Source organism: Protomyctophum parallelum (assembly GCF_964188405.1).
Source record: "Protomyctophum parallelum genome assembly, chromosome: 20".
NCBI classification, from domain to species: domain Eukaryota; kingdom Metazoa; phylum Chordata; class Actinopteri; order Myctophiformes; family Myctophidae; genus Protomyctophum; species Protomyctophum parallelum.
Window position 1 is genome coordinate 17,137,227 of NC_139718.1, and position 15,828 is coordinate 17,153,054.

Below are 15,828 nucleotides of genomic sequence, written 5' to 3' on the forward strand. Positions count from 1 at the left end.
AGCAGCACTCACTCAAACGTGAAGAAGAGGCCACACGTGACCAAGATGAGCACCAGGGTCAGGTAAAACACCCCCGTCTGCCGCGCCATCATAATCCTCCCATCGCAGTAGAACTTGTTCCGGCCCGGGAACGTCTCCCATCGCCTCTTCTTTGGGGTCTTCTTCTTGCTCTTGCTGTAGGGGGTCTCCATGGGCGTGGAGCTGCGAGTGCTGATCTGGCTGTACTCACACTCTCTCATTGACTCGGACACCCCGAGATGCATCAGCCGTCACTGATCAACGCCCGGCCTCCTCCACCACAGCTGGACGCGGACCTGGGACCACCACCAGACCGCCAGACCTCCTGAAGACGTGCCTCCTCCTCTGTGAATGAAAAGAAACCGGGTTTAGTGCAGTGCTCAGTGCAAACAAAGGCCGCCTTCTTCATGCTCGCCTCCTCTTTTTCAAAATGAACACAATTTTCAACTAAAAATAATTGTTATGACTTTCGTGAATGGATTATGCGTGTGCAGTGTGTGTAGGCCTGTCACAATTATTACATCATCGCCTAATCTCAATTATTTGAGATTAAACGCCATTATTCTTTTGCATGAATGTCAAAAATCATGTATTTTAAAAAATGGAACACTATTTTCAAATCCTAAAAGCCAAACAGAAATGTAATTTCTCCAAGTTCCAGAAAAGACAAACCCAATTAAGTCATTACCATAATCACAATTACTTGAGGAAAGATAGTCTCTCGAGACAGACTGTGACTATAAAGAGGGTGCTGTTTTTCCTTTATTTTGCCAATGGGTGGGTACCCGGATTGGAGTGAAGATGAATCGTCATGGTAAAATGTCATAATCGTGACGCACAGCCCTAAGTTATAGTTGAGTGTACGATAATGCAACAAAAAAGGCCACCTTCTTCACTCACGAAATTAACAATATTTCCAAACTAAAAATAAATTGCTAGTAACTTTCTCGATTAATTGACTACATACAGTATAGGACCACACTGTACCATTTGCAAAAAAATTGATAAAGTATTGAATCAATAATGGTTAAAATAACCAAAATCATTCACCACTTCTCTGACATTCTCTAGTCTAGACGAATCTACACACCCCGTATGGCTGCACGCCTGCACCCCAATAAAATATACAGACATTAAAAGTTATCTTCATCATAATAATAATTCCAACATCTCATCTCACGTGCAACAACTGTACTTATTGTAGCAGCAGACACAGACATACATACAGCTCCGGTGGCTGGCTGACTGGCTGGCTGACTCTCCCCGGTTTCCTCGGCTAACTTGCTAAAGCTAACATGGCTAACACAGTTAGCAAGTTGTGAGTTTCAGTTATGAAAAACAAAATGTGTTGCCTTACTGGTGGGCCAGTTTGAAACGTTTTTACTGCTTCCTCTCACTTTTACGTGACGTTCGTACGTTACGTTACATTCGTCTATCTGTTTGTTTTGTTTTGGGTTTTTTTTGCTGCTCGTCGCGAGCGTTATTAACTTATTAACGTGATGTTTTGACTTCCCTATAGTGGAGAGAGAGAGGAGAGGTGCGGTAGGTACACGGAGATGATGATGGTGATGATGGTGCGTTCAAGAAAGTGCCGGAATTCCGGAAACTTCGGAAAGTCAGGACTTTCCATCGTCCTACAGACCTACACGGATATGTTCTGCCGTAAGACGTACTGTAGTAGGCCTATACCTACGTATCGTTCGATTTGATATACCTGTGTGTGTGTGTGTGTGTGTGTGTGTGTGTGTGTGTGTGTTTTTTTTTGATTGATTGAAATATTTATTAACAGTTTGTAGAATTTACAGTACATTTTAAGCACAAACTCAATACAATGTGTGTGTGTGTGTGTGTGTGTGTGTGTGTGTGTGTGTGTGTGTGTGTGTGTGTGTGTGTGTGTGTATATATATATATATATATATATATATAAGTTACTGACTGTATATCCTAAGGCTATTTATATTATGTGGCCAAAAACATTTACCAAATATAAATATGCGTTAGTAGTTGTCGGACAAACAGAAAGTAATGCAAAGTGCTGCAAATAGAAACTTAAATGCATAACTTTGCTCTGCATGTGTTTACATAAGAAAACAATACCGGTATGATTTATAGATTTTTTTTAAATGGTTTTACTTGTTTCCTGACTGTGTATATAACGCATGATGTGTGTGCGTAAATATTAAATAATATGTTGTGCAACAACAACAACATGCCTGGCTGTCAGACAGTCAGTCTGTCACTGACACACCTGTACATCCACACAACACTGTCTGTCAGTCAGTCAAATGTTCATCCAGTCTGTCAGTCAAATATCCAGTCAATCAAATATTCAGTCAGGCAGTCAATTAAACAGTCAGTCAGTCAGTGTCACAACAACAGACAGCACACACTCACAGCGACTCAGCGAGGGAGGGGGGTTTCTGGTCTTACCAAGGCAGAGTAGCTGTTATGTTGGTCTCGTCAGTCAGGGTGTCGTCACTCGTCAGTTGTCACGCAGCCCTTTAATAATTATCCTTATTTATCCAGGTTTATTACGAACTGACAACACCATTTTCAAGTTGAGATCTGAACAAAAGATTCCTCCGAACGTCTAGGTATATAGAAACTACTTATGAAAACAAAAGGTTTAGCCATCCAGAGAGACGAGACGAGCTTCAGATCATCAGACCGCCAGCACCAACATCCTGGCTGCGACCCGGGACCGGCGGGCGCACACGCACAGCACGCACAGCACGCAGTCTAGTCTGTGACTGTGACTATATAACATCTACTATGTTGTCGTTATCCTTCGATCCCTCCCCGCTGTGCTATCGTCGCACATCTCCGCCATTCCAGCACGTACGTGCACAGTCAGGAGTCAGGACGTGTAGGCTAGTTGCTCAGAAAAGTTGCCACTTCCCCCCCGCACGCACGGACGCAGACTTGACAGACGAGGCGTCGGAGCAGAAGCTCCGTGATGTTTGGATCCACAGTCAGCGAGCAGAAGGACGGACCGCTGATCAATAGAACACATCGGGTATGAGAGGAGAGGAGACCCCTCCTATAAGTCAGACTGAGAACCTCCTCCTCCGCCTCTCTGCTGTGGGGAGGGCGGGGGGGGGGGGGGGGGGGTAGTAGTTGAATAATAATCAACTTATCAAGAAGCATGTTTTTATACGTGATCTATAAATATTGTGTATATGTAATCAACAAGATTTAGTTTTACATTGATTAGGCCTACTTCTTTATTTGTTTTTTTTTATTGATTGAATATTTTTGCAACAGTTTTGCAAATAGTGCAGTGGTATGACAATTATGCTGAAAGGATAACACAAACAAAGAGCTTGTTTCCATTGTGGTCCACCGTCATATATGTATTCAATCCATGTTCCATTAAACTGTTGTAGCCTATAGTAGACTATGCTGTTTTAGCTAATAAAAGATCTGAACAACTATTTTACATTAGATGAAGAGAGCCTATATTAGTTATACGGCATGTTAACCGAAGTGAAAAAGTGTGTTGTAGGCCTAACTTAATTGCAAAATTAGCTGAACTCAGAGAAACAGAGGGGTTGTGGTTTGCAGTGGTGGAACTGGAAAGTATAGCCTATACATTTACTGAAGTACTGTAAAGTATCATTTTGAGGTACTTTTAGACTTTACTGGAGTATTTACAATTTTCAATAGAAGCTCTACAAGCTCACAACGCATTGTGAGCTTGTAGATCTGCTATTTTCAAAAGATTTGTATGCATTTTAGACATTTGAATACTTGTGAAATGGGACATGGACTTTCACTTGTAACGGAGTATCTCTACATTACAGTATTGATCATTTTATTTTACTTTTGTCACCAACTGGTTGTTATGTTGGAACTCCCCAAAAGCTTTCATTCCTCAGTGAGAAGAAGATATGGTTCACAAGAAGATCCGGTTAGACCTGTTTTGGTCATGTTGACAGTTCCTCAATCACCTGACCTCCTTCACATCACTTCATCGCACCTCCACAGAATGCAAATGTCACCCAAGATGCCTCAGTCTTCTGGCTCACAGTCTCCCCGCAAATTAGGCTACTTCTCTCCTCCTGCCTCCCCTGCCCGTTCTCCAGTGTTAAAGCTGCAATACGGAACTTATTTTTAATGAATAAAACAGTATTTTATTTCTGTATGGAACATACAGCCTTTTTAATTCCAAGGACCCCCAGTTTGATAACTGGTTAGGCCCTATAGGCACAGACCCCCATTTGATACAGATATTTTTCTTCTTTTTATTTTTTTTACCTTCGGGACCTCAATCTACAGTGCACTATAAAATCCACATGCACTGTACTTCCCTACACAGAGTTACAGATCTGTAAGATTTGGTAAGATTTTGGTTTCTACACGCTCACAGAATTACAAACGGCATTTGGTAATAATAAAGTCAAGCATCCATTTGGTTAACTATCAGAAATGTAGCTTTATTCCAGTTCTGGGGTGGAACATAATCATAAAAGTTACGGATTGCTGCTTTAAGATAAAGTTGTTGTAGAAATAAATTCTGCAGGAATGAAAATGAACACTTGTGTTCTATTCAAGGGAAGGGGTGTAAAATATTCATTGCATCAGAATCTAAGTTTGAACAGAGAGAGCGAGACTCAATTATTTATTCTCACTGAGTGCAGTAGTAGCCGGGAGCTTTGTGATCAGAGATGTCGCGCAGTAAATGTATAACAATAAAATGTTCCTTTGTCTGCTTGGTTATGTCTCAGTCATAGTGACTGACATGCCTCTATTTAGGAGTGATTTTAAAACACTTTTTGTTTTTAAGGCACTTAATTGTTTAGCACCTTCCTTCCGACCTTTCTGATTGCCTTCCCAAAAATTACGTCTCCTTTGATTATCTAGTGCTGGCCACCTCGAGCTGCCAGAAAAATATTATAAAAAAACATGGCAAAGAAGCTTTGTTCTTTTATGGGCCAACTGGAACAAGCTCCCATTACAAGACTGGCAACTGACTGGCAAATCGATAGATAGCTTTAAAAGAAAGATCAAGACCCATAATGTTTTACTCTTGCTTTTATGGTTCCCTGTAAATGTAGATATATATCATATCTTTCAATAGGTAGGGTCTTTGTTGTTCCTTATTGAAGTGTGTACTTAAATAGGTGGCAGGTAGTCTGTATGGTTAAATATGAAAGTGAATGAATATATGTGACTGTGAGATGATGATCTGTGTGACTACTTGAGGGAATTTGAGTCTGTAATACTTCTATCTAAAGTGATGTAGTGATGTTTTGTCCCATTTTCTTGTATTGTTTTAATTTTGATCTTGCCTTGCACGTTTTTAATATTGTGTTATCTTTATTTTGTTGATCTCTTTTTTATGTAAAGCAATTTGGGCTGTATATTTGATGTCATGAAAGGTGTTAAACAAATTATTATTATTGGCGTATCAGGTCAATGTCTGAGTCATATAGTGACATGCCTAAAATATATGGGTGTATCGGGTTTGTTTATGGTGATGTCTTGTGTCGGAGTAGTCTCGCGTAGCCAGACAACTATTCCACAATCTGAGAGTCAACAGTCTGTTAACGTGAGACAGTATCGGAGTGATTGATGTGCATGGCCGTGGTCGACCTGCATAAGCCAATTTGAGGATACATCCATGTATGTCCATGTCCATGTGGGTCCAGATCTAGATCAGGGGTCTTAAACATTTTTCAGGACCCCAGCGGAGAGATGGATGAAGCTGGGACCCCCACTACATATATTAGATATATTCATATTAAACTTCTTCCATTGATTTCATAGATAGCTTCATAGGCTTGTTTGACAGCACTATCATCAGGATGTTAAGGAAAGTTCATGTTAGTTAATGTGCTTCTGCTATTTTCTGTGAATTTCCCCTGGAATAGGGATGGCTGTAGGGTCCAGACTCCAAATGGTAACTCTGAGGACCCCCTAGGGGTCACGGACCCCTATTGAAGACCCATGATCTTCTAGATGATTCCATTGTAGATGATTCCATGTTTAGGCTCTTTATCAGGCCCGTTTTTGCTCTACACTAAACACACGTGTAAGCTTGTAGATTGGCTGGAATAGGAATGCTACTTTTCAAATGGTTACTCATCTTATTAAAACAGTCAGTCAAACGTTATTCCCGAGCTGCAGGCTCGGGTTAGCAGTGTGCTGGCAGTGGATCAAGCTGTGTTTGTGTTGTTGGGAAATTGGTGGACATGATCTGGCCTTTGAGCCCGAGTCCAAGAATAACACAAGGTTGAATCCCAGCCAGCAGAGGCTTCACCCAAAGGAATATGTGATTGTTTGGAATGCTGAACAAGATGAAAGAGCCGTTTCTGTGGCCAGTCAGTGTGAACTCAAAACAAACACCTTGCATCTTGAGCACATACCACTTTGAACGTGTCGCGTTCAAGGACGTGGGGCGGCTCGCCGGAACTGGGCCACGTTCCTGTGGGTCTGGAACTTCCGGGGAGCCCCTGCGGACCCCACACGAAGTTGCACCACTCACTTCATAAGGGTGTGAATTGCAGAACCCCCATCTGAAAAGAGTTTGTGCCAGGGGACCCCCATAAGAATATAGTGTTAAAAGTTTTTTATTTATTTTTTATGTGTTTTGAGCTTGAAGATCTGCTATTTTCATATAAAATCAGGACAAGGATATACATCTCTGTCCGTCTTCTAATCTATAGTGTGCTTCTAAACGCCACTTTCTTGAACTGCCCAGTTTGTAGTCTCATTCCTGTTGCTGTGCCCCAGCTTCTTCTCTATCCTATGGGCCAACTCTTGGCAGCGTTGGAAGAGGCCCCTGGTCTTCTCAATCACCTGCTGGTAAGGGGACACGGCGTTGTGCCCCATGATCACATGACCCAGGTTAGAGTCTATCTTGGCATCTAGCCTGGCGTTGCGGATAAGGTTGACAATCCACTTCTCAGCCTGCTCGGGTGTCATGTTCATCTTGTCTGCCAGCATGCTGATGCTGATGCGGCGATGTATCCTGCAGAAAGTCTCAAAGATGAAGAGCCGGGCGCTCTCAATGAAGTCCTCCCGGCAAGCAACCAGGAAGAAGTCATTTGCAAGAACCGACTCACACTCCCTTAGCTTCCCCTGAGCACTGTCAAAGTCAAAGTCCACGTACAGGCACTCCACAAACTCTGTAATCGGGTCTTTGTAGATGTAAGACTCCTGCTGTATGACTTTGACCAGATCTTTCAGAGCCTGCTGACGCCTGCCGACATCCTTGTTTGTGACGACCGCCACGGCGAGGTAACGCAAGATGTGAGGGCAAATGCTCTGGATGGCATTGAGGTAGTTAGGCTGATACAGGAAGAGTTCGATGACATTGTCTCTGCCTCTGGGGTGGTTGAAGAAGACAAACAGTGACCAGTGAATGAGCCATGTCCTCTGCTGGAGAGACTGGAGAGCGGAGCACTGGAGAGCGGAGCTCGCAGAGTTGTTGTCAACGGTCTCTCTCAGGTAGGCGAGGTCGTCCATGGCGGCGTCCCAGTTCTGCATCAGGATCTCGGAGGCCAGCTTGCCCCACAGAGAGCTCAGGGCATTCCTGTCCGCGACCGGGGCCAAGACACGGAAGAAGTAGAGATATTCAGCGGCCCCAGAGTAGTTTCCACATTCATATTGGAACCTGGCATATCGATACAGGGTGTCCAAGGAGTCCTGACTGAAGTCAAATTTCTCCTCCAGATATTTGAGGAGCATTCGCCCGTCCCTGGAAGACTGCATCTGCCTGGCTGTCTCCGGGTCCTCAAACATCTTCACAATGGGCTCCGTCTCGGACTGGAGCTGCTTCAGTTGAGCCACCACGTCTGCCCTCTTCTCCTGTAGAGCGTGGGGGATCTCCCTGTCGCTGAAGAGGCTTTTGTGCACCTCCATTTCAAAGTCTACCATGTTTGTGTTAACGAGGAGGTCCAGCTTTGCCTGAAGCAGCTCATGTTCATTATAGACTTTTCCGGAAAGAAATTCCACCAAGGGGAGCACAAGATGGCAGTCCAAAAAACTGGAAATTGTGGGGGTGAGATCATAATCTGACATCTTTACAGAGATAAGGAACAACCAGTGGTCATATATATATATATATACTGCACTGGCTCTGGTTTTTGCTCAAATATAGACCTTTTGCCCAAATATGGAGATGATTGATGACATCAGAGATCAAAACATATGAACACTGTCTGCCATGCAATAGAGAATAATGGAGCGTGTGAAAACCTGTGTGGAAACCCCAAGCAGTTCCTGCATCTATCTAGCCCTTGCTTCTATCTTACAGAAGGAAGGTGGCGGCTGGACCGAACATTGAGACCTTTGTCATTTATTCGGTTCAGGAATATAAAGCAGATTATTTTTAAACAAGTTTTAAAATAATATATAAATAGATTTGTATTATCGTGAGAACAATGGCTTCCATTATTATCGCATTGCAACTTTTCAGTTAAAAGCCTACAGTTTCTATTAGCTTGGATTCCCCATCGATGATGTCACTGGTGGACGGGTTTCTGAACTGCCCACAGCCCTCCCATGGTAGAAAAACATTTGTGGTATTTTATCATGAACATTACTGAGGACCAATTATATGAAGATAGGTTGAAAAGTGGTGAAGTGGTCCTTTAAGGAAACACACAGGAGCCAAAATCCTTGGATACTTTTTCTTTTTTTTTGGAATCTAGCAATCTTGTAGGCTGAGTGCTGCATCAAAAGTTTGTCGCGTAATCAAATGCTAAAGAAAACTGAAATAACAGCAATCTCTCTATAAAATGAGCAAACAGTCCCGGTATAAGCAGTCGATGTTTGTTTTATTGGTCTAAGATTGTCTGGACACAATGCAACGTCCCGGGGCTTAACAATGTTCATTTGTACATTTATTTGTGACATGTGTGTGCAGCACAGAGTATAAATATGAATACTGGATAAAAGAGACACGTTTCGTCGTACGAAAACAAAAAGGCAGAATTTACAATGAGCTTTTCAGGACATGTCGATTAGTTATTCTTTTGTTGTCTTTGAGCATGTTCTAGGTTCCAAAAAATACACCCATTAACATGAATGGAGGACATTAAAGAAGTGAGATGTTTTTCAGGCTCTATTATGTCCCTCCCACCCTGGCACTTCCACATTTGATTACCAAAGCGATTGTTTTTTCAGCTATAATACAATGCATACAGGATTATTTTTGTCTTTACATCGAAACATCTGTTATATCTGCCATTGTTCAAATATTTGACCCCAATAACAAAATATGTGTAATAACAATAACAAATCTTACCAATAATAAAAGCATTACTTTTTAATAATAGGCAGAAAGTTCCCGATCAATCTCCTTATTCTTGATTGTGAGGCTGAAATAACCATGTGTGTCCAATGTACAACTGTATATATACATAGTGATGAAAAAATACAGACATAACACAAGGGCTTAGGAAACAAAAGGTCATTTTGTGAGAGTCATTGAGGCTATGATTGATTAGTCAATTCATTTAACAGATTTCTTCTCCCCCAATGCTGATTGGCTGGTGCAACACTGCCCCCCGGTGGTCGGCAACACGTACTGCATGTGTATTTGAAGAGAGTTGTTCTCAAAAAGGGACAACTTGGTCTAGTCCTATTGCACAATGTTATCTTCCAGCGATGGAGACATATACATTTAATCACTTAATTAATACCACAAAAAAATCACTGGTGGTTTTTTCTTCTTCCCAGAAATGGTGACAAAGTTTTTTTCTTCTTCTTCTTCTTCTTCTTCTTTAACTACTGTACAATGTCACAATTTAAATAAATACTCTCCATAACAAAACGGCGATGAGCATGTTCATATTATTAGTGATTATAAAACCCAAGATATTTCAGAGGACTCAACGGAACCACATGGATCAGCACCAACATCTGGGGCAGCTTTGGCTGAGGAACGTAAACAAAACCAGAACAAAACGAAACAACAAAATACAAAAAAACAAAACCAAAAACAAGAGCAATCCAACGACAGCAGTTATTAAATATTTGTATTAAAATTAGCTTTGAAATCCCAAAACCAAATTTGTACCGGGGCCCAGGAGCTATACATATATAGATTTTTTTTTTGTATATGTGGATATCTTATAAAAAACAAACATTTTCTTTCGTTTAAATAAAAATAGAAAAGCGCAGTAATAACTCGTCTGTCCTCGCGCCAATAAGTTACGCTCCGCCGTACGACGGTTTTGCGTGCTGGAAACAGCCCGACCCGACAAGCTCGCGACGCAGATGGCGGCGCGTGGGGTTCGTTAAAAAAAAACGTCCAGACCGTTCCCACTTCCGACCGTCGCTCCACGGAGTCTTAACTCAGGCTCACCACAACAAGGTCCTGCTGTCATAACTTCCCAAAGTGGAAGAGTACTTGACAGATAATGGCCACCACGCCCGCGTGCAGCACGGACGAGATGGAGATGTCCAGCAGTCTGCTCTCGTACAGCACAAACTCGGCCCTGTTCTCCGGCACCTTGGACATGGCGAGGAGGGCCTTGGCGGCCCGGCACATCATGCTGACGCTGGGCGGGTCCATGGCGGCGTGGTGGTGGGGGTTCTGCTGGTACTGCGTCATGCTGAGGCCGTCCTCCAGGAAGCCCACCAGGCTGGCCACGCTGCCCTTCTGCGCGGCGATGGCGCGCGCCGCCGTGGCGTCCCCCTGTGCCAGGTGCGAGAGCACGGCCACCGCCATCTCGCGGTACGCCTGGGCCTGCCGGCGGCACACCAGGCGCACCAGCACCGAGAACAGCTTCTCCTGGCGGCTGTAGGGGGGCGTGGCCAGCAGCAGGTCCACGTTGCCGTCCTGAGGGGGGGGGGGGGAGGTCACGGTTATTATTGCACAATAATAAGTCTTTATCACAGTTATTGTTTGAGATAATGAATCATTATTTTGTCATATAATTGTCATAACCGTTTCCATGTTGAAAGATGTTCATCCTTTTTTTTTTCTAATGCAGAAATAGCAGATCTACAAGCTTACAACGCATCGCATTGTAAGTTTGGCCACACTATTTTCACTTTTTTTTTTTTCTTTTTTCAAATATGTTTTTATTGAACAGATTATAAATTATTACAAACATTATGATATGAAAAACTTTTTTTATGAAACAAAATGAAAGAAAAAATAAACAAGACAAAAAGAGAAAGAAATCCCTTAACCTTCCCACCCATACTGCTCAGTGACACTGCATACTATAATAAGATGATAGAAAGCTCATGGAAAACATCTGAAAAGAAAATGGCGTACAGTCAACCATATCAATGGTATCCTGTCTATTAATTGTTTCTACTCAGGTAATGGACAAGGGGCAGCCAAACCTTATCAAACTGTCTCTCCCTGTTTCTCAGGAAATACCTTATTCTCTCAAGATGAAGTGTACTAGTCATTTCATTTAACCAGTGCTTAAATATTTTCACCTTTTTTTAAGTAAAGAAATGTCTTGTTATTTATTTGTCTGGTGTATGTTGTTTTTACCTTTTTTTTCTAAGTAAAAAAATTATAAAAAAAAAAAATCAGTTATTTATTTGTCGTAACTGCCCTGTGCACTTTTTCATTACGATACGCAAAAGGCAAAACAGAAAAGTAATTTCTATTCAAATATCCAATTTCCAACACAAGAAAACCCACAACTAAACAATCGTCAAAAAATTGTGTGACAAACAATCGTCACCTGACGGTGACACTGGCCCTTACCTGGATGCTCAGCTTGCAGAGGCACTCCAGCGCCAGCCGCTGTGGCGTGAGCGGGGAGTGGGGAAGGGGCCCCGCCGAAGGGAAGGGGTCCCGGGCCTCGGCCGACGGACACACCATCCAGTGGAGCAGGCCGTCCAGCAGGGGCAGGCACACGGTGTCCGGGTACGAGGACAGGTCCAGCTGGCCCGAGATGTTGGCCAGAGTCACCATGGCGTTCTCCCGGAGCGCGCCCAGACAGTCCCACCACCACTCGTCCTCCTCGTCGGCGCTGCAGGGCTGTCACCATCACAACATTTAAAAGTTGACCGTTAATTGTCACACAAATAATTTGCGATTAAAATGTGCACAGGGCAGATATGACAAATAACTGAAATATGCCAAGACATTACTGGCATTCTTATAAATGTTTTACTTAAAAAATGGTAAAAATTGTGGAATTTGCTGATTTCTATTTCTATTTCTATTACTATTTCTGCTTTATTTATGTATGAAGATCTTTCAACATGGAAATTATTATGACAAAAAACAAGCGACGATCTCAAATGACTGCGATCACGTACGATTACGTACTAACTGCAACAACCCTACAGTACCTCTGCGCTGCCGTGCGAGAGGCTCCGAGGCTCCTGGGCGCCGTACGGCGGCGCGGTGCGGTTCCTCTCGGGGTGGCGGTGGTGCAGCAGCAGCAGTCGGCCCAGCAGCAGCACCAGGGCGGGGTGGCGGGACATGTCGCCGTCGTTGCCCGGCACGAACGAGAGGCTCCGCACGATGTTGGACACGCAGAGGCAGCGCCGGGCCAGCGCGTCCTGCCACGGCGCCCCCGCGCCGGCGCCCAGCGGCGTCTCGTCGGCGCAGCGCGGCTCGTCCTCCAGCAGGGTGATGCCGTCGGGCTCGCCGTCCGGGTGCACCCGGAAGGGGTAGGAGGGCAGCGAGCGGGCCGGGTGGTCGTGGGAGAGGGCGTCCACGCGGGCGCACAGCACGTCGTCGATGGTGGCGGTGATGAGGCGATGAGGCGCCCACGTCCCGTCCTCTTCCCCGCCGCCGGCGGTCTTTTCTCCTCCACACCTGGCATCAGGGCTGTCACGATTAAGGATTTGTGTTTTTTTTGTTTTTTTTTAATACTGTTTTTATTAGGCATTTTTTGTATGACAACATCAGAATATTATCGACAATGATAATGAGTAATTCAGTTAAATAAAATGAACAAAATAACAGGCAATGTAAATGTTCCACATACAATACATAATAAAAAAGACATAAATGTGATAAACATGAAAAAACAAAAAACAGTTAAACAATGACAAGTGTGAACAGACAAACAAAACAGACAACAGGACAGACACGCTTGCTCTCAAACTTTTCCAACATGTTGTTGTAAATTAAGTGAATTACAGACATTCTTTTTTAAATGAGAAAAAATAAAATAAAGAAAAAACACTCAGTTCCTTTTTTTTTCTTTCCAATTTTCTATTGTGCTATCTATTGTGTAGGAGGGGTTAGCGTGCACCTATTGAAATATTCAATGAAGGGTTGCCATGTCTGGTAGAATCTATCTTGATTTGTGTTTTTTTGTTGCAGTGAACATTGGAATGTTACAATTGTATTTCTGTTTGCCAGGCATCACAAAATGCACAGGATAAACAACTTAAATTTACAAAGAAATCACTGACACATCTTATATTTTTTTATATACATTTCTTTCCAAACAATATACAAAATAGCGGAAATAGTTTGTTGTGACGTGTTGTAAGCTTGCAAATCTGCCATGTCTGCTATTTTTTATATACAGTATGAAAAATGTTCAACGTGGAAACGATTGACGATTGTGCAAAAATAATTGCGATTATCTGAAATTCAGGCGATCATGTAATAATTGTGACGGGCCTTACCCGGTGCTCCGTCCTGTCCGCCCCTCTGCGCCCGCTTCCCGCCGCGGCCGGGGTTCAAAGTGCGTCTGGATGTGAGAGGTGGAGTCGCCCCCGCCCGCCTGCCAGTGGAGCAGCCCGCTGGTGAAGCACGTAGCATGGCCCAGGCGCTCCGTCATGTCCTCCAGCAGGTCGTCTGTGTGGACGATCTTGACGGGCAGGCGGTCATACTTGCTGGCCTGTTTGGGCCTGGGCTCTGCGTCTACGGCAAGGTTAATAGAGTTAATAACTAACTAAATGACCAAAACTGAAGTTAAAAAAACTTTTTCATTAATTGAACTAAATAAAAACTATTATTAAAAAAAGAAAACGATAACTAACTGAAACTGTATTGTGAGTTTCAAAAACTAACTAAAACGAAATTGAAATTATAGACAAAATAACCTCAGTATCTTTTGTTGAGTTTTTATTACACAATAGGCCTACTTATTCTGACCGTTATGAATCCTGCACCTGACAAATAACCCAAAGTAGGACAAAACTAAAACTAATAAAACCTAAACTAAAACTAAGCGTTGTCACAAAAAAGAAAAAAGTCAAAACTAACTCAAACTAAACTATAGTGAAAAACTATTCTAACCTTGGTCCACTGCCACGGCCGCCGTCGTCTGGTCCACGCGTTCCTCTTTAATCTCCGTCCTCAACTCTTCTTTTACACTCTCCTCTCTCTCCTCCTCCTCCTTCTCCTCTCTCTCCTCCTCCTCCTTCTCCTCTCTCTCCTCCTCCTCCTCCTTCTCCTCTCTCTCCTCCTCCTCCTTCTCCTCCTCCTCCTTCTCCGGTGTCTCTCCCTGCTGCTCCTCCTCCCTCTCCTCTTCCTCCATCTTCACCTCCACCTGTTCCGCCTCCTCTTTCATTCCACCCGTCGCGTCCTCGCGCGGCGACTCGGTGGCGGCGGTGGCGGCCGGAGCTTCTTCCACTTCTCTGTCACCGTTGCCCGCTTGCTCCTCCTCCTCCTCCTCCATCTTCTGTTCCCCCGCGTCGCCGCCGGACTCGGCCTGTGGCAGGAGGTCGTGATCCGTTTCGGGGTCGGGGTCCTGCTGCTTCTCACCAGAGGAGGAGGAGATGTCGCCTCCCAGAGGGAGGCTTTGATGGTTGCTCCCCACCTCGTACTCCTCCAGGATGCCGAAGATCTCCATCAGACAGCGGCGGAAATACTCCACGATGAGCTCCAGGAAACCAGGCAGCTGCAGGAATAAAGTGATATGTGATATATGTTCTTATATACAGTATATAGCCTATGATAAAGCCCTTTAAAAAAAGAGAAATTCCCAAACTCGTTATTTTGAGGAGCACTAGTTTTGGTTCACTCAACATCCTGCGTCTGAGGCTCTTGCCCAAGTGAGCCGAGAAGCCTAGCGCGTCAATGACCCATTCCCTCTGCTCCTTTGCGAATGTGAGTTTTTGAGGATGGCTGGTTTGGGAATGGCTTGTGCACATGAAAGAAAACAAGGAGTATTATATTTAAAGGTCATAGTAGTACACATTCTAAGCCTTCTTCCTGCACACTGACTGGAGGGGAAGAAGGAAAACTGCAGCTGAGGTGATGGAATGCTTTTTATACTGTACGTGAGATGAGTGCAGAGTTTGATCAGAGTTTGACAGCCCAACTTTTTAGATCAATATATCTTAAATGAATAAAGTGTTTGAAGAGAATTGGACTGTCTGTGATATGCTTGTCCAGTGTTGCAAGTAGCGCTCAAGAGTTTTTACTTAAGAAAAAATAGCAATACCATCAAAATATACTAAAATAACTACAAGGACTCAAAATTCATCAAACTTTTTGAACAGCCGAAGGTTAAGTACTTAACATTATGTTTTGTTATACTAATAATATAAGTGTGTAAATCAACTAGCAAAGTTACTATGCCGTTAGTTATAATTGAAAAATAACGTCAAAGTGACTAATAATTGTAGCAGAGTAAAAATGGTTCTGCATCCGAGATACAGTTAAATGTACTTGAGCAAATGTTCCTTTCCACCAGTGTGTGTGTGTGTGTGTGTGTGTGTGTGTGTGTGTGTGTGCGTGCGTGCGTACGTACGTGCGTGCGTGCGTGTGTCATAGAGGTTACCTGGGAGAGGCAGAAGGAGGCCACGGTGGTGTCATCATACAACAGGATGTTAATAGTGTCCAGAGCCCATGTGCTCTCTGCCAACAGGCCTGACTTCAATGACATCATCACCCGCCACGCCTCCGGAGTTCCT

At 43.6% G+C, this 15,828-nt stretch overlaps 3 protein-coding genes across 6 annotated transcripts in view; all 3 read right to left on the reverse strand.

The window, feature by feature from the left end:
• Positions 1–2,598, reverse strand: part of LOC310877572 (palmitoyltransferase ZDHHC14-like) — an 89,202-nt gene extending 86,604 nt beyond the window's left edge. The window contains exons 1-2 of one of the 4 annotated variants that reach the window (XM_083791489.1): positions 2,449–2,598; positions 13–363 (exon numbers count right to left, since the gene is read on the reverse strand). In XM_083791489.1, coding sequence (XP_083647615.1) covers positions 13–263 — 251 coding nt within the window. In that variant the 5' untranslated portion in view covers positions 264–363; positions 2,449–2,598. Of the gene's footprint in view, positions 1–12; positions 364–706; positions 726–1,244; positions 1,299–1,375; positions 1,525–2,448 lie in introns of those variants that run through there. The other 3 variants (XM_083791490.1, XM_083791491.1, XM_083791492.1) reach the window with 3 other exon arrangements.
• A 4,095-nt stretch (positions 2,599–6,693) lies between these two features.
• On the reverse strand, positions 6,694–8,043 carry LOC310877677 (eukaryotic translation initiation factor 3 subunit E-B-like; the record flags this gene model as incomplete). Its single annotated transcript, XM_083791628.1, has 1 exon — positions 6,694–8,043. One exon carries the CDS (start codon positions 8,041–8,043, stop codon positions 6,694–6,696), a length of 1,350 nt encoding a protein of 449 aa, XP_083647754.1.
• A 741-nt stretch (positions 8,044–8,784) lies between these two features.
• Positions 8,785–15,828, reverse strand: part of LOC310878185 (AT-rich interactive domain-containing protein 1B-like) — a 240,202-nt gene continuing 233,158 nt past the window's right edge. Inside the window, exons 20-25 of the mRNA XM_083792341.1 lie at positions 15,696–15,826; positions 14,207–14,810; positions 13,591–13,828; positions 12,295–12,766; positions 11,702–11,977; positions 8,785–10,810 (exon numbers count right to left, since the gene is read on the reverse strand). Coding sequence (XP_083648467.1) covers positions 10,352–10,810; positions 11,702–11,977; positions 12,295–12,766; positions 13,591–13,828; positions 14,207–14,810; positions 15,696–15,826 — 2,180 coding nt within the window. The 3' untranslated portion in view covers positions 8,785–10,351. The remainder of the gene's footprint in view (positions 10,811–11,701; positions 11,978–12,294; positions 12,767–13,590; positions 13,829–14,206; positions 14,811–15,695; positions 15,827–15,828) is intronic.